The following is a 14,968-nucleotide window of genomic DNA, read 5'->3' on the forward strand; positions in this document are numbered from 1 at the left end:
ATTTGAAATTTAATATCCCTCCTTCATCCTTTCCATCCTTCGTCTCTGAGCTATAAATATACGCCTCAAACACACAAGTTTCCAAATGGGATTTATGGATTATGGAGTTGCACTTGGGGAAAATGTTTGCCTCAGCACTGCGTAGTAGTTTTATCACTAAAGACTTACTTAGTTCTCTGGGGAACCCAGGTTCAAATCCTACCACGGCAGGTGGCAAAGTTTGAAGGGAAGTCTGGAATTAAGGATTTAATGGTGACCGCGAATCCATTGTCAGAACCGTCAGACAAAACCCATCTGGTTCACTGATGTCCTTTAGGGAAAGAAACTGACAATCTTATCTGGTCTGGCCTATATGTGACTCCAGACCCACAGCAGTGTGGTTGACTCCTAACGGCCTTCTCGACAATTAGGGATGGGCAATAAATGCTGGTCTAACCAGAGATGCCCTCATCCCGTGAACAAATGAAAAAAAGACCAGGCTGAGTGCCTCCCATATCTTAATTGACATAGTAAGCTCCATTCTTGGATTTTCCCAGTTGCCATCTGAAGGATTTATGAAATAAGACCATGAAAAAGGGCTGCCTCAAGGAAATGTCAAACAAACTACCATGCATAAGTTAACAATAATTGCCACCCATAACAGTTGTGATATGAAATTTTCTTTTGGATTGTCTTGCATGTTGCAGGTAAGGTTAAAATATGTTTGTATGCCTGTATGGCTTTTATCTGTGGAGAAATGTTGGACTTTTAGCAGGTGGGATTAGATTGGGTTGGAATATCTGGTCAGCATGGAAGGTTGGACCAAAGGGTCTCTTTCCATGCTGTACATCCTTATGACTCTATTTTGTTTTTATCAGTTGGTACTGATCAAGTTAAAACGATAAGAAGATATTCTAACTGTTTCACCCCACACAGAAAGATTTCACCAGCAGAGATCAGGAACGGCAGAGTCATTTGTTTATATGCAGAACTTGAGTATTTCTGAAAATGGGCATACTTCATCTTGCATTCATCAGAACATTCACAAGAATACCAGTGTAAAGTTTCAGTTTTATAACAGATTATAATATTACGTATTATCGATTATGCCCATAATCAATTAGAAATTGCTTGCCAATCAATCAGCACTCCCCTCCTATGCAGTTTAAATGTTAAGTTTCCCCTTGAATTTGTATTCTTGCAAAGTATCCTGATAAATGCAAAAAACTCTGACATAATATACCTCTTTACAGCAACACTCATTGAAGGTTGTTTTACGGAATACCATATTGGTTTTTCATGATTTAATTTCCGCTCAATACTAAGTGCTTTAGAAGAGACCTGGGCATTATTTTGTTTTCAGTGTAAATGCATAGCCTTAGTGTGGCATCACAACACTTCAATACTTTGGAGTTTTGCTTCATCGATGGTGATGAGGAAATCTCCAAACATTGTCTTGTTATTTCAGGCCTATGTTTAGCAGTCACCTTGGTATTTTCCCATGGGTCTGCAGTCACAGTACTGTAATGCTACACTGTTACTCTCCACATAGAGTTGTGAGGCTATATGCTTATCTGAGACCAATGTGATGATGTAATACATTAATACAGATGTGTACAGTATGCTTAGAATTGCAAGCTAATGGTCTAGCTTGTTCATTGCATTGAAATTGACGAGACAATGTGACAGATCTGTGTGCTGTTCTGCTGTGTTTAGAGAATGAGGCAATGCTCTAACACTATACTGTCTTGTACTGTGAGTTTAGGGTGATGAAGGCATTCCAGGAATACCAGGAGAAACGGGTTTCCCTGGCGATAAGGTAAGTTCCTTAATAGTCTAACAAGTGTGAACTTTTAGAAATTTGACTAGTTTAATTTAGCCTGGTATTTAAATGAAAACACCAATGTCTGCTGAAGTCTCCTAGTGGTATTAAAGTCACCTTTTTCTTGACTAGTCTCTACTTCTCATCTTTTAAACCCTGTCATGTGCACATAAGCACTGTTGCCATTTTCCTGTGATTTTGGTGATATTCAGTCTAAGATACAAAATGAGCAAATGATCATTTCACACTTTTCCAGCTACTTACCTGTCTGAGTTTTTCTAATTTGTAATAATTAGTTGTGATCTTGACAGATAGTCATAGAGATTTACAGCACAGAAACAGACCCTTTGGTCCAACTCATCCATGCTGACCAGATATCCTAACCTAATCTAGTCCCATTTGTCAGCACTTGGCCTATATCCCTCTAAACCCTTCCTATTCATATACCCATCCAGATGCCTTTTAAATGTTGTCATTGCACCAGCCTCCACCACTTCCTCTGGCAGTTCATTACATACACGCACCATCCTCTGTGAAAAAGTTGCCCCTTAGGTCCCTTTTAAAACTTTCCCCTCTCACCTTAAATCTATGCCTCTTGTTTTGGACTCCCCTTCCTTGGGGAGAAGCCCTTGGCTATTCACCCTATCCATGCTCCTCATCATTTTATAAACTTCTGTAAGGTAACCCCTCAGGCTCCAACGTTCCAGGCAAAATAACCCCAGTCTATTCAGCCGCTCCCTGTAACTCAAACTCTCCAATCCTGGAGTACATTTTGTTTCTGCATTCCATCAGTTTAGATCTTTTAAAACTGAATCACTGGACAATAAATATTTAACTTTTGTTAAAAGCTTTGAAAACAACATGAAAATGGAGCCAACTGTCCTGTTGAGAAGTGGTGAGCTTCTCTTCTGATGCATTATTGCACTAACCGCAGAACATCAAGATATGTTCCCAACAGCCAGCTGACATCACAGCATGTGATGTGATTACCTACAATATGGAAACAGGCCCTTCGGCCCAACAAGTCCACACCGACCCTCCGAAGAGTAACCCACCCAGACCCTTTTCCGTCCGACTAATGCACCTAACCTATGGGCACTTTAGCATGGCCAATTCACCTGATCTGCACATCTTTGTGATTGTGGGAGGAAACCCACGCAGACACAGGGAGAATATGCAAACTCCACACAGGCAGTCATCCAAGGCCGGAATCGAATCTGGGACCCTGGTGATGTGAGGCAGCAGTGCAAATCACTGAGCCACCATGCTGCCCCAGATACTCCAATAAGAAAAGTCTCCATCATATTCTTAGTCAGTTCAGTTCATTGGTTAGTTATGTATACAATATAATAGTAACATAAACGTTGAACCCAGAGTAAACATATTTAATGCTATTAATAAACTTCAAGATATCTGTCCCAACAAGAACCCAGTCTTTGTGATGGATGTTACAAAGGCTAACATGTAGGGTAGCACGAAGGCAATTATCACAGTGACAATGGTGTTTTACCCTAAGGGAACCAGATCATATCAACTTCATCAGTAGCAAGTCCCTGCCCATCCCTCAGAAACTATGAACAATCAAGACAAGACCTTCATGACATTGAGGGAAAAGGAGAAGAGGAGTGTTGGAATGAAGGAGGCAAATTAGCACTTTGAATCTGCTCAGTACAACCATGGGCAGTCTGGGAGTTGGTTAGATCAGTTAGCTGGACAGCTGGCTTGTGATATCAACAGGTCACACACGCACTGCAGTCACCATGAAGGTCCTGCCTTCACAACTCCTCCCCTCGCCTGAAGCATGGTAACCCTCAGATTCAACTCACCACCAGTAGCCTCTCTGTAATGAGAGCGCAGCCCTCTGGGACTAGGGAAACTTTACCTTTGGTTGATCCATGTCCAAGCTCCATACACTTGCATTTTCTCGATATCCCTTAATAACTTTGACTTAAATCTTTTAATCATTGCTTTACAATTAACAATCAATTGAGCACCAATTAATCTATTCTGAAAATTCATTCCAAGTGTCTATTATACTTTGTGTTTCCTAACTTCACTCTCTAGACGGCTGGCTGGAATTTTTAGAGTATGCCTCTTTCTCTGAGACTCCACAATTCATGGAAACTGCCTAACCTGTTCCACTTAATATTTTGAAAACTCCAATCAAGTTGCTCCTTAACCATCTCAATTCCTGGCAAATTTATGTCACCTCCCTTTGTAATTTAATCTTCAGGGGTCCAGGTATCAATATGATATGTGGACACTTCTAATGTGCAGTAAAACTAGTCCACCTGCTGAATGTAGTATCTTAGCTAATCGTTAAATCCCAACCCACTGATGATTTAAAATAGGCAAGAAGACTTCGGTCAGAAATGTGGGTTTGATGGAGTAGGCTTTTGTAGGTTGCACCAGAATCTAAAATTATTGAAAGAGGATCATCAGGACATTTTGCGCCTCGATTAGACTACCAAATCATCAGAATTTGTTTTGTACAGATTGGAGCTACATCATCCAGCAGCTTTAGCCAGGTTTCTGTCAGCAGAGAGTACGGTGGTGACTGGGGGGTCATGAATTCAACACAGCCCCTAGGCTCCCAGCCCGTGACATTCCCAATAGTGATACGGGCGTCCAGTATGTTCCCTGTTGCTGCTGAGAAGCAATAACTTCAAGGAGACTCTTTGGAAATACGTGGAGTTGTGTGAGAGATAGGGAGAAGGGGATCTAAACAGCCAGGGTGGCTCACGCCAGGTACCCATGTTCGATTCCACCCTTGGGTGATTGTGTGAAGTTTGCACATTCTCCCCATGCCTGTGGAGGATTCCTCCCACGGTCCAAAGATTTGTAGGTTGGGTGGATTGGCCATGTTTAAATTGCCCATATTGTCTGGAGATGTGTAGGCTAGGTGGGTTAGCCATGATGAATATGGTGTTATAGGGATGGGGTGGGTTGCTGTTTGGATAGTCAGTGCAAACTTGATTGGCCAAATTGCCTCTCCCTGCACTGTAGGGATTCTAATATACTACTAAGTAAGCCTGATCTGTAACCAGTGGTAAATCCCATTGAACATTTTAGCATGAACTTTAAGATTGAGGAATGAGGAATTAAGATAGGGAATGATACATGGAGATTGCTGGATAAGGGAGGCATAATATGTATACATTGAACAAAGTCACGAGCCATCCCAATTTACATTTTCTTTGGTCTTGGGATATCTCTGTTGGTGGCCATTTTTATTTCCCGCTTTTAATCATCTTGCAAAAGTTACCCTTTGAACTGCTGAAGCAATTATCGTAATGGTGTCCCAAAACAGTATTAGGCAGCAAAATCTGAGGAACTGGGTCAGTGGCAATGTAGGATTGATGTCCAATGGAGGATGTTAACTGGTTTCAACAGAAAATGGAAAGTGGATTTATTCACCCGATATTGTCCCTCCTGAGGTTGAAAGGGTTGGTGAAGGAATCTTGGTGAACTGCAGTTCTAGAAGTGCAGGAGAAACTCAGCACGTTTGACAGCATCTGTGGAGACAGAAATATAGTTAATGTTTTTGCTGGAGTTCAGCTTATTGAAGGGGGGGGGGGATCTTATAGAGACTTATAACATTCTAACAGTACCAGATAGGGTAGATGTTCCCGATGGTGGGTATGTCCAGAACCAGGGGTCACAGTCTGAGGATTCAGGATGGACCATTTAGGACGAAGATGAGGAGACATTTCTTCACCCAAAGAGTGGGGAGCTTGTGGAATTCATTATCACAAGAAGTCATTGATGCCAAAACATTGAATGTATTCAAGAGGCGGCTAGGTATAGCACTTGGTGCGACTGGGATCAAAGGTTATGGGGAGAAAGCAGGATTAGGCTATTGAATTGGACGATCAGCCATATCATGATGAATGGCAGAGCAGGGTCAAAAGGCCCAGGAGCCTCCTCCTATCTTCGACATTTCTATTTTTGTTTCTATGACTCTTCCTCAGAACTTGCTGCAGTGCATCCTGTGTAGATTGCCCACACAGCAGCCCTGAAAGGGATCATTTGAAGTCTAGTGGCTGAAAGTTCACACACATCTGGCTGAGTCGTATGGTTGTATTCTGGGAACCTTTTAGATTGTGGAAAAACTTTGAGGGATCAGGAATTGTGGAGTCTTTGTTATTCATTCAGAGGACCTGACTAGGCCAGCATTTATTGCCCATCTTTATTTGCCCAATGAGAAACCACATTGCTGTGAGCCAGGAGTCACATGTGGGTATCGCTTTCCCCTTGTATCCAGCCTCTCTCCTGTTCTTGTGGCAATAAAATGTTTAGATTAGATGGATCAGATTCAATTGGATTAGGTTAGACTTTATTGATTAGATTAGGTTGGATTAGATTAGATTTGGTTCAATTCGATTCGATTAGATTTATTGTCACATGTACTGAAATACAGTTAAAAGTATTACTTTGCATGCTTCTCACAAAGCGTTGCCATTTTCCCAACACCATCTTGGATTTCTGTTTAATTAGCATGAACTTTTATCCGGTTGGTGTTTGGCAAATGGTTCATTCCCACTCCTTGGCTCCCCTTCCTTCTGCTGCGCATCAGCCAGGATCTTGGTTCCTCTCCTCTCCTGCCATGTGTGAGTTGGAGGCCACCGAAGTTATACACCCAAAGTCCTGAACCGGCAGATCGACCGTGTAAAAGTAAACCCTGAACCACAACCATTTCAGAATCTGCTCAAGGGCATATTGAAGAGGACAGAAGACTTAGCAAAACCTGTGGTCAATAAAAAATTATCTATAAGAAGTGGAAAAAATCAACATTTCCGGTATAGCCCTTTTTCAGGACTGAAGAAGGATTACACCCGAAACGTGGACTTCTCCACCTTCTGATGCTGCCTGGTTTGCTGTGTTCTTCCAGCCTCCTGCTTGACTATCTTGGATTCCAGCATCTGCAATTTTTTTGTCTCTATAAGATCATAGAAGCAGTCATAGGCCAATCAGTTTATTGAGTCTGCTCTGCCATTTGCTGTGATCATGGCTAACCTGATAATCCTCAACTCTGCTTTCCTGGGGACCTGGGTTCAAATCCTGCCACAGCAGATGGTGGAATTTGAATTCGTAAGAATCTGGAATTAACAATCTAATGATGACCAATTGTTGGGAAAAGCCCATGTGGTTCACAAATGTCCTTGAGGAAAGAAAACTACCATCCTTACCTGGCTGGCCTGCATGAGTTTCCAGAGCCACAGCAACGTCAGTGACTTTTGATTGCCGTTTGGGAAATTAGGGATGTGCTAGGAAATTAGGTGACCTAGCCAGCAACACTTTCATTCCATGAATGAATTTTTTTAAAAGTTACTGAAAATCAGCCACAACCCTGTCAATCTTTGAGGAATTCTTTCCTTAGTTCTTTGTGATGCTGCAGGAAATATGAAAGCACTCTTTGGACCTAACTGTTCCTAGAAGAGATGTGATTCTATCATGAGGGATTCTTTTGCTGAGAGTGTGCTTTTTTTTTGCTTTTTCCTGAATGTATTTGCTACGGAAATTTTGTTGGATGGTTTAATTTCATGCTTTTCCTTTTTTTAAAAGGATTCCATTATATAGCAAGAAGCTGACAATAATTCAGTTTCAAAAGAGATTAAAGTCAAAAGATACAGGAGTCCCCGATTTACAGTTTACAGTTTACAGACTTCAGAATGAGGTCCCATGTTAATATTAATTTTAAAGATCTGATATCAGACATTTGCTCATTCTTACAAATAGCTATTTAATATTATACTCAATTGTGTTCTGAACTGTGTGCAAATTGATTTATCAATGTATTCAGGAATAGAATCTGTTTGTAACCCGGGTACTATCTGTACAACAGTTGATTCACCAATGTAAAGCTAGTGTTACAGGACAAAAATCAGCAGGAGTCAACTTGATTTGAATTAATTTATTAGTGTTTACATATATCGAGATACAGTGAAAAGTATTACATGCTAACCAGACAAATCATACCTTGCGTACGTACATCAGGGTGGAAGATCAGAATCCAGAGTAGTGTTACAGCTACAGAGTAGGTGCAGAGAAAGATCAACTCTAATATATGAAAGATCTGTTCATAAGTCTGATAACAGCAGGAAAGAAGCTGTTCTTAATCTGTTGAAAAATCACTTTGAAAAATCAGAATATCCCTGGAAGAGAAGAAGAAATACCAGAAGACATTCACAGCATATTTTAATTTCATTGCTGCAAGAAACCTTACGCAGCTAAAGACTAAAAGATTATGGAGGACGTCCACCTTGAAGTTGCCATATGCATCCCTGCTCTGGGAAATCTTTCCAGACGAGATTAAAATGAGCCCTTAAACATGAAAAACATTGAATGTAGATTGTTAAATATATTTTCAGACCTGGGCCATTGTTAATGGGAAGATCTACTCTTGAAATTGTTCCAGAACTGCTGCCAGATATAATTAATGTTTTCTGTGATAATGAGTTGAAAGTTTATTCGTTGTAGTCAGAAATCTGGTCCATGAACCTTTCAACTGTATTGTTTTGCAAAACCCAAGATATTTTTAGTTTGGTTTAAAAGGAGAGGCAGTTGGACTGAGCATCATTTAATGAAGTGATAATGTGCTTCAGTTCTGTCACTTGACTAAGTCTATTACTGCTATGGTGCTGTCACCTCATAACCCAAAGTCTGCCTTGTTTTTTTTAAGATCAATGAACCTAGCTCACGATGTCTTTTCAAAGAGTACAGGCAGCTGTTCCCAGAGAAGCTCAAATCATGCCTTTGAAATATGCCATGAAGATGTTAGTCTGTTCAGAGACTGGGTCTGCGGAATACACATAGGAATCGCTCTGGTGTGGTTGAAGCATATAGTCAGGAGCCCGAAAACAAAATGGTTCAATTACCTCCCGAACAATAAACTCAAAGCAAACAAAGGCCACTCGCTCCATCTCATTCCATTATGAGTGTGTTGCTACATTAATGGACATCCCCTCATGCAAGCTGGGGAGGTGATGGCCTAGTGGTGTTATTGCTAGACTGTTAATCCAGAGACTCTGGGGACTGGGGTTCATATCCCCCCATGGCAGATGGTGAAATTTGAATCTGATAAAAATCAGGAATTAAGAGTCTAATGACGATTGTGAATCCATTGCCAACTGTTTGAAAAAACTCATCTGGCCTGCATGTGACTCCAGACTCACAGCAATGTGGTTGATTCTTAACTGCCTTTGGGGCAATTAGGGACAGGCAATAAATGCTGACCCAGCCAGGGATGCCCATATCCTGTGAATGAGTTTTGTTTTAGAAATGAAATCAGATCAGGAGTTCTGTGCAGATTTGTCTCCTTACTTTAATGAAGGATTTGGATCTAGTTCTTAGGGTTAAAGGGATCAAGAAGTATGGGGAAAAAAACAGGGGCGGGGATGCAGTTCAGTGATCAGCAATGATCATATTCCATAGCAGGGCAGTCTGCAAGGGCTGAATGGCCTCCCACTTCTCCTATTTTCTCTGTAAATTGCAATGGAAGCCCAGCCACTGATGTCCTCATCTTGTGAATGAACAAAATAAAAGCCCCTTCCCCACCAGACCTGAACATCCCTCCAATCCTCGGCTCTGGCAATGAGGCCAGTTTAATAATATCAGTATACGTGCTGTTTTAGTTCCTTTTCAAAGGCATCGCTGAAGTAAAAGTTTTTTTTGTGTATTGTCCTGCTTCTTCTTTCACTGCTTAGAGTGTCAGCTGGCTGAGTTGGTTAGGGAGTGATGTAGCGTAAAGCTAACTGTGCGGATTCCATCCCTGCACTGACTGGTAGTTCTGTCTCTTCATCTCATCCTACTCCCTGCTTGTGGAGAGGTTACCCTTAAGCTACACATGACCAATTGTCTGTCGGTTGGGCCCTTTGTGGAGTATGGGTCGATGTAATGCCAGACATCATTTGGAGTCTTCACTCTTGTTTGACGATTGTGTTTGGGTTTTTTTGTTCTGTCTAATGTGAGACTCACTTTCCAAATATATTTCTTTGGATCAAATTCCTTTCTGGTTGCAAATTGCAGCCACACTAAATTCATGTCTGTTTTTTGAAAGTTGCTTTGTGAACATAATGTGCATTGACCAGAGTGCTATGATTGATAGCTTAAGTAATTAATAGCAATTGTATTATTTTGCATAAGCAAACCTGCTGCTGACTTGGCTTAAACTGCTGTTGTGTCACCACAGGGCAACCCAGGGATCCAGGGAATGCCTGGAATGAGGGGAAAACCTGGAATCACTGTGAGTCTCTTAACGTTTTTCATTCTTATAATACACCCTCAGAGGGGAAAACCAGTAAAACGAAAAGGAAGTCCCATTTGGGAATGAGCAACCTGGTGTTTCTGGAGCTCCATCCTGAAGTATCCAAGGGGGTTTGGAGTGGTCTGTCTCATCCTTCAGTGATGTGGAGGTGCCGGTGTTGGACTGGGGTGGACCAAGTTAAAAATCCCACAACACCAGGTTACAGGTCAACAGGTGTATTTGGAAGTACGAGTTTTCAGAGCACTGCTCCGTCGCCAGGTACTGGTGGGGCAGGATCATAGGACACAGAATTTATAGCAAAAGATCATAGTGTCATACAACTGATGTGATTTTTTTGAACAAACCTAGATTGCTGTCAAGTCTTTCATCCTTTAGAACAGGTTGCGGGTTTTGATTTATTAATATGTAAATCCCAGAACTTCCTTCAAATCACATTCCCACAATAATTTAAGATTTTATGGAAAAAGATGACATCTCAGCTTAGATAGTGTGTTAAAAGTGTGAGGTTAGAGTCTGTCTGTATTTCAATCTTGAATCAGACTGGTTCTATTTCCAAAGTCGGAATTTATAAGATGTTACATGGATTGGCTGCCTACAGATTGTGTGCTTTTTGAACAAGATAGAATGGCATGCATGCACACATACATGGAAGTCTATGGGGTCAATTCGAATTTGCAGAGTTGTATTTGCAGATGCATTCTATTTTGTTCAAAAAGTACACAATCTGTAGGCAGTCAACCCATGTAGCAATTTATAAATTCCTACTTTGGAAATAGAACCAGTCTGATTGAAGATTAACTCTAACCTCACAACTTTAACGCACTATCTAAGCTGAGATGTCATCTTTTTACATAAAGCCTTAAGTTATCTCAGAGACGTGACTTGAAAGAAGTTCTGGGATTTACTTATTAATTAATCAAACCTGCAACCTGTTCTAAAGGATGAAAGACTTAACTGCAATCTAGGTTTGTTCAATATATTGCATCAGTTGTATGACACTGATGTTTTGCTATGAATTCTGTCTCCTATGATCCTGCCCACCAATATCTAATGAAAGAGCAGCGCTTCGGAAGCATGTACTTTCAAAGAAACCTGTTGGACTATAACCTTATCCTCAGTCTCGCTGGTTATTCCTTCTTTCTCCTCACTGGCGCATCTTTGAAAAACAGCACTCGTCAACCACATCCCATCCCTACAGTGTGGAAGCGGGCCATTCGGCCTGTTGAATCCACACTGACCTCTGAAGAGCATTCCCCTACCTTATGCCTGCATTTTGCATGGTGTATCCACCTAGCCTGCACATCCCTGGACACTGTGGCTGGATAGCTGGTTGGTGAAGCAGTATGATGCCAACAGCGTGGGTTCAATTCCCATCACTGGCTGAGGTTACCCTGAAGGACTCACCTTTTCAACCTCTCTCCCCTTGTCTGAGGTACGGTGGCCTTCAGGTTAACTCACCACCAGGCGCCTCTCTCACTCTCCTTCTCTCTCTCTCTCTGTAATTAGAGAGCAGCCAAATGGTCTGGTAAGACGAGAGTGACTCACACCACACTTTCCAGCCTGGGGTTGATTCCTTTTCTGGTTGCGAAGCTTTCTCCCCCGCCTTAAAAAGATTCAATAATCCCATGTCTTTGGGTCATGAAGTTACCATGAAAGACTCTCCTTCCTAACCTCACCCTTCGCCTGAGGCATGGTGACCCTCAGGTTAAACCACCACCAGTCATCTCTGTCTCTCTGAGAGAGTAACCCAATGGTGACTTTCCTTTCAATTAGTGAGCTGGTTGTGGGGGCAGCTGGTTGTGTAGGGAGTTGTTAGGCTAAAATTTCAAATTTTGCAGATGATATAAAACTTGGAAATGTAGTAAACTGTGATGATTAGAGATGTGTCGAGGACCATAGATAGTCCAGTGAAATTGGGACGCGTGATTCATGAAATTTGTGAAGCAATGCGTTCTGAAGATAAAAGATAAAAAGTACAGAGTGTTTGGTACAACTTTAAACATTTTACAGTGACAGGTATACCTGAGGGCCCACATACACATCCTTTGAAGGATTAGAGTTAAGTTGATAAAGCAAATGGCTCACACAAATACATAAATTGTTGAAAAATCTCAGCAGGTCCGTGGAGAGAACTCAAAGTTAACATTTCGGGTTCAGTGATCCTTCTTCAAAACGGAAAGCATTTGGCTGCTTGACTTCGTAAATAAAGGCATCGGGTAGTAAAGCAAGGATGTTTTGCTTCACACTTATGAATGATTGTTATTTATATTTTTAGGGCAAAATTGGTGAAAAAGGTCCAGTTGGAATACCAGGACCTCCTGGTCTTGAGGTAAGATTGAGGTTGTTTCATTAACCGTTGAGATTTAAACTGAGCAAACACTGAATGTGAAACAGAAACCAAATTCTTTCAGGTTTAGTCTTTCTGATATTCTGTTTGAAATGCCTTTTTCTACAAGCAATGTTTTTGTAGCTTCTAAAGTGCGAGTGTAAAACCTACAATATTAAAAATGATGAAATAAGTGTCATGTGGCATGTAAGATAAAGTAGCATTTTCAAAATTGTCCTGAAATGTGAAGCTGGAGACAAGTGCTCACATATAAAACAAACACAGGGCATGTGCTGAATAAACACAACAGGTCTGGTAGGATTTGTGGAGAAATAGAGTTAATATTTTGAGTCTGATAAGAATGTCCTTCAGAACAAGTTACACTGGACTCGAAATGTGAAACTCCACTTCTCGCTCCATAGATGCTGCCAGACCTGCTGAGTTTCTCTGACTTCCTCTGTTTGTTTCATATTTCCACCATTTGCAGTATTTTATTATTATTGTCCATAGCTAAGGTTGTCTTTGATGATGCTTCTGGAGAAATAATCCTGAGCTCCAGGCTAATGCTTGAGGGTGCATGAGTTCAAATCCCACCAGGGCAGGTGGTAAAATTTGAATTCAATTTAAAAAAATCTACAGTGACCAGAACTGTTGCAAAAAAATGGTTTTCTAATGTCCTTTAGCGAGAGAAATTTGCTGTCCTTAAAGGACACTACCCAGAGAGTGAGGAGTATATGGAATTGTCTGCCACAGAAAATGGTTGAGGCTGAAACATTGAATATTTTCATGAAGGTGTGAGATAGAGTTCTTAGGGCTAAAGGGGTCAAGGGATATGGGAAGAAAACAGGAACAGGGGTCAGAGTTGGATGATCAGCCATGGTCATATTGAATAATACAGCATGACCATCTGCTCTCCATGTTTTTCTTAATGAACCAGGTTAGTTTTTGTGTGTGTGTGTGTGTGTGTGACAATCATATTTACCATTAACTTTTAATTCCAGATTTTTCAAATGTTGAATGCAAACTTCAACCATTCGCCACAGCAGGATTTAAACCCATTTCAAATCTGGTTTGTAATCACCAAAACACATAGTTCAGCTTCTGATCAAGTGATCCCCTACCAGCAGGTTAATGCTGGGGTGTTAGTAATGCTACTGCGAGCTGTTGATAGTCCAGCTTGGCAGGCTGGCATTTGGTGCCAGGTGTTATTCACTGGAGCCTGATCCAACTCCTCTGTCCTTGGCCTGTATGTCCACTTTCTCCAGATCACAGAATGTTACAGTACAGCAGCAGCTCATTCAGCCAGTTGAATCTGTACTAGCTCTTCAAACCATTACCTCGTGCCAATCTCCTACCTTTTCCCCATACCCTGATGCACGATTTCCATCCAAATAATCATCCACTCTGGAATGCCTCAGTTGAACCTGCCATCCCCCACATTTCCAGGCAGTGCATTCCACACCCTGACTACTTGCTGAGTGAGTTATTTCTCACATCACCCTTGCGTTGTTTGCACATCACTTTAAAGATCGGAACTTGTGGAGGTGAAAGGTAGAGAAAATTGAAATGAGAAAGAATTTCAGTTGAAATGATAATGAGTGTGAGGATGTATCACCTGAAATTGTCAGACCAGTAAGCGAGGGATGGTGTTTGGTTTGCGGTGTGATCTCAGGCAGCTGCTCCCCCTACTGGACTATGTTCATCTGTTGAAATGACAAAACGTGAAAAATAGTTCAAATGCCCCATTTTCCTGGATAAAAAAAATCCATTAAAGTCGTAATTCATGGCAAGATGAATTGGTGTTGAATAGATTTTGGCAATACGAGGAGGCCTTTCATTTTGTTCAGTAAGATCACAGTGGATCTGTACATCAATTACATTTACCTGTCTTTTTGTTTCAAATGCTTGGTCATACTTCCCAATCAAAACTCTACTCATTGTGGCCTTGGGGAGTTTCTGTTGATGAGACACACCCCAAAGATGCTGAAGAAACTCAGCAGGGTGTGGCAGCATCTGGTCTGAAGATTCGAAATTTTAATTTATCTGTCTCTGTCTCCACAGATGCTGTCAGAAGTCGCACAACACCAGGTTATAGTCCAACAGGTTTATTTGAAATCACAAGCTTTCAGAGCGCTGCTCCTTCCCATCGCTGGACAAACCACTTCACCTGATAAAGGGGCATTGCTCTGAAAGCTTGTGATTTCAAATAAATCTGTTGGACTATAATCTGGTGCCATGTGACTTCTGACCTTGTCCTCTCCAGTCCAACCCTGTCACCTCCACATCATGACTTCCACAGCTGCTGCTAGACCTGCTGTGTTTCTCCAGCATTCCCTGTGTTTGTTTCAGATTCCCAGCATCGGCAATATTTAGCTTTTGTTCAGTTGCCAGAACAACTGTGGCCCAAAGGCCAAGCCAGACTGCAAAGTTCTTCTGCGCTATGTGTGAGAACGTGCTTAGTGCATTCACTCAGCAAAAGTTGACAAACAGGAGAAAGTGAGGTCTGCAGATGCTGGAGTATCAGAGCTGAAAATGTGTTGCTGGAAAAGCGCAGCAGGTCAGGCAGCATCCAAGG

General features: G+C 41.5%; 1 protein-coding gene across 2 annotated transcripts in view; it reads left to right on the plus strand.

Annotated features, from left to right (window-relative positions):
- LOC132825922 (collagen alpha-1(XXVII) chain-like) overlaps nucleotides 1-14,968 on the plus strand; it is a 593,955-nt gene that overhangs the window by 307,128 nt on the left and 271,859 nt on the right. For both annotated transcript variants that reach the window (XM_060841558.1, XM_060841557.1), the window contains exons 17-19: nucleotides 1,745-1,798; nucleotides 9,993-10,046; nucleotides 12,343-12,396. In XM_060841558.1, coding sequence (XP_060697541.1) covers nucleotides 1,745-1,798; nucleotides 9,993-10,046; nucleotides 12,343-12,396 — 162 coding nt within the window. The remainder of the gene's footprint in view (nucleotides 1-1,744; nucleotides 1,799-9,992; nucleotides 10,047-12,342; nucleotides 12,397-14,968) is intronic.

Source organism: Hemiscyllium ocellatum, chromosome 21 (assembly GCF_020745735.1).
Source record: "Hemiscyllium ocellatum isolate sHemOce1 chromosome 21, sHemOce1.pat.X.cur, whole genome shotgun sequence".
Classification (NCBI taxonomy): Eukaryota; Metazoa; Chordata; class Chondrichthyes; order Orectolobiformes; family Hemiscylliidae; genus Hemiscyllium; species Hemiscyllium ocellatum.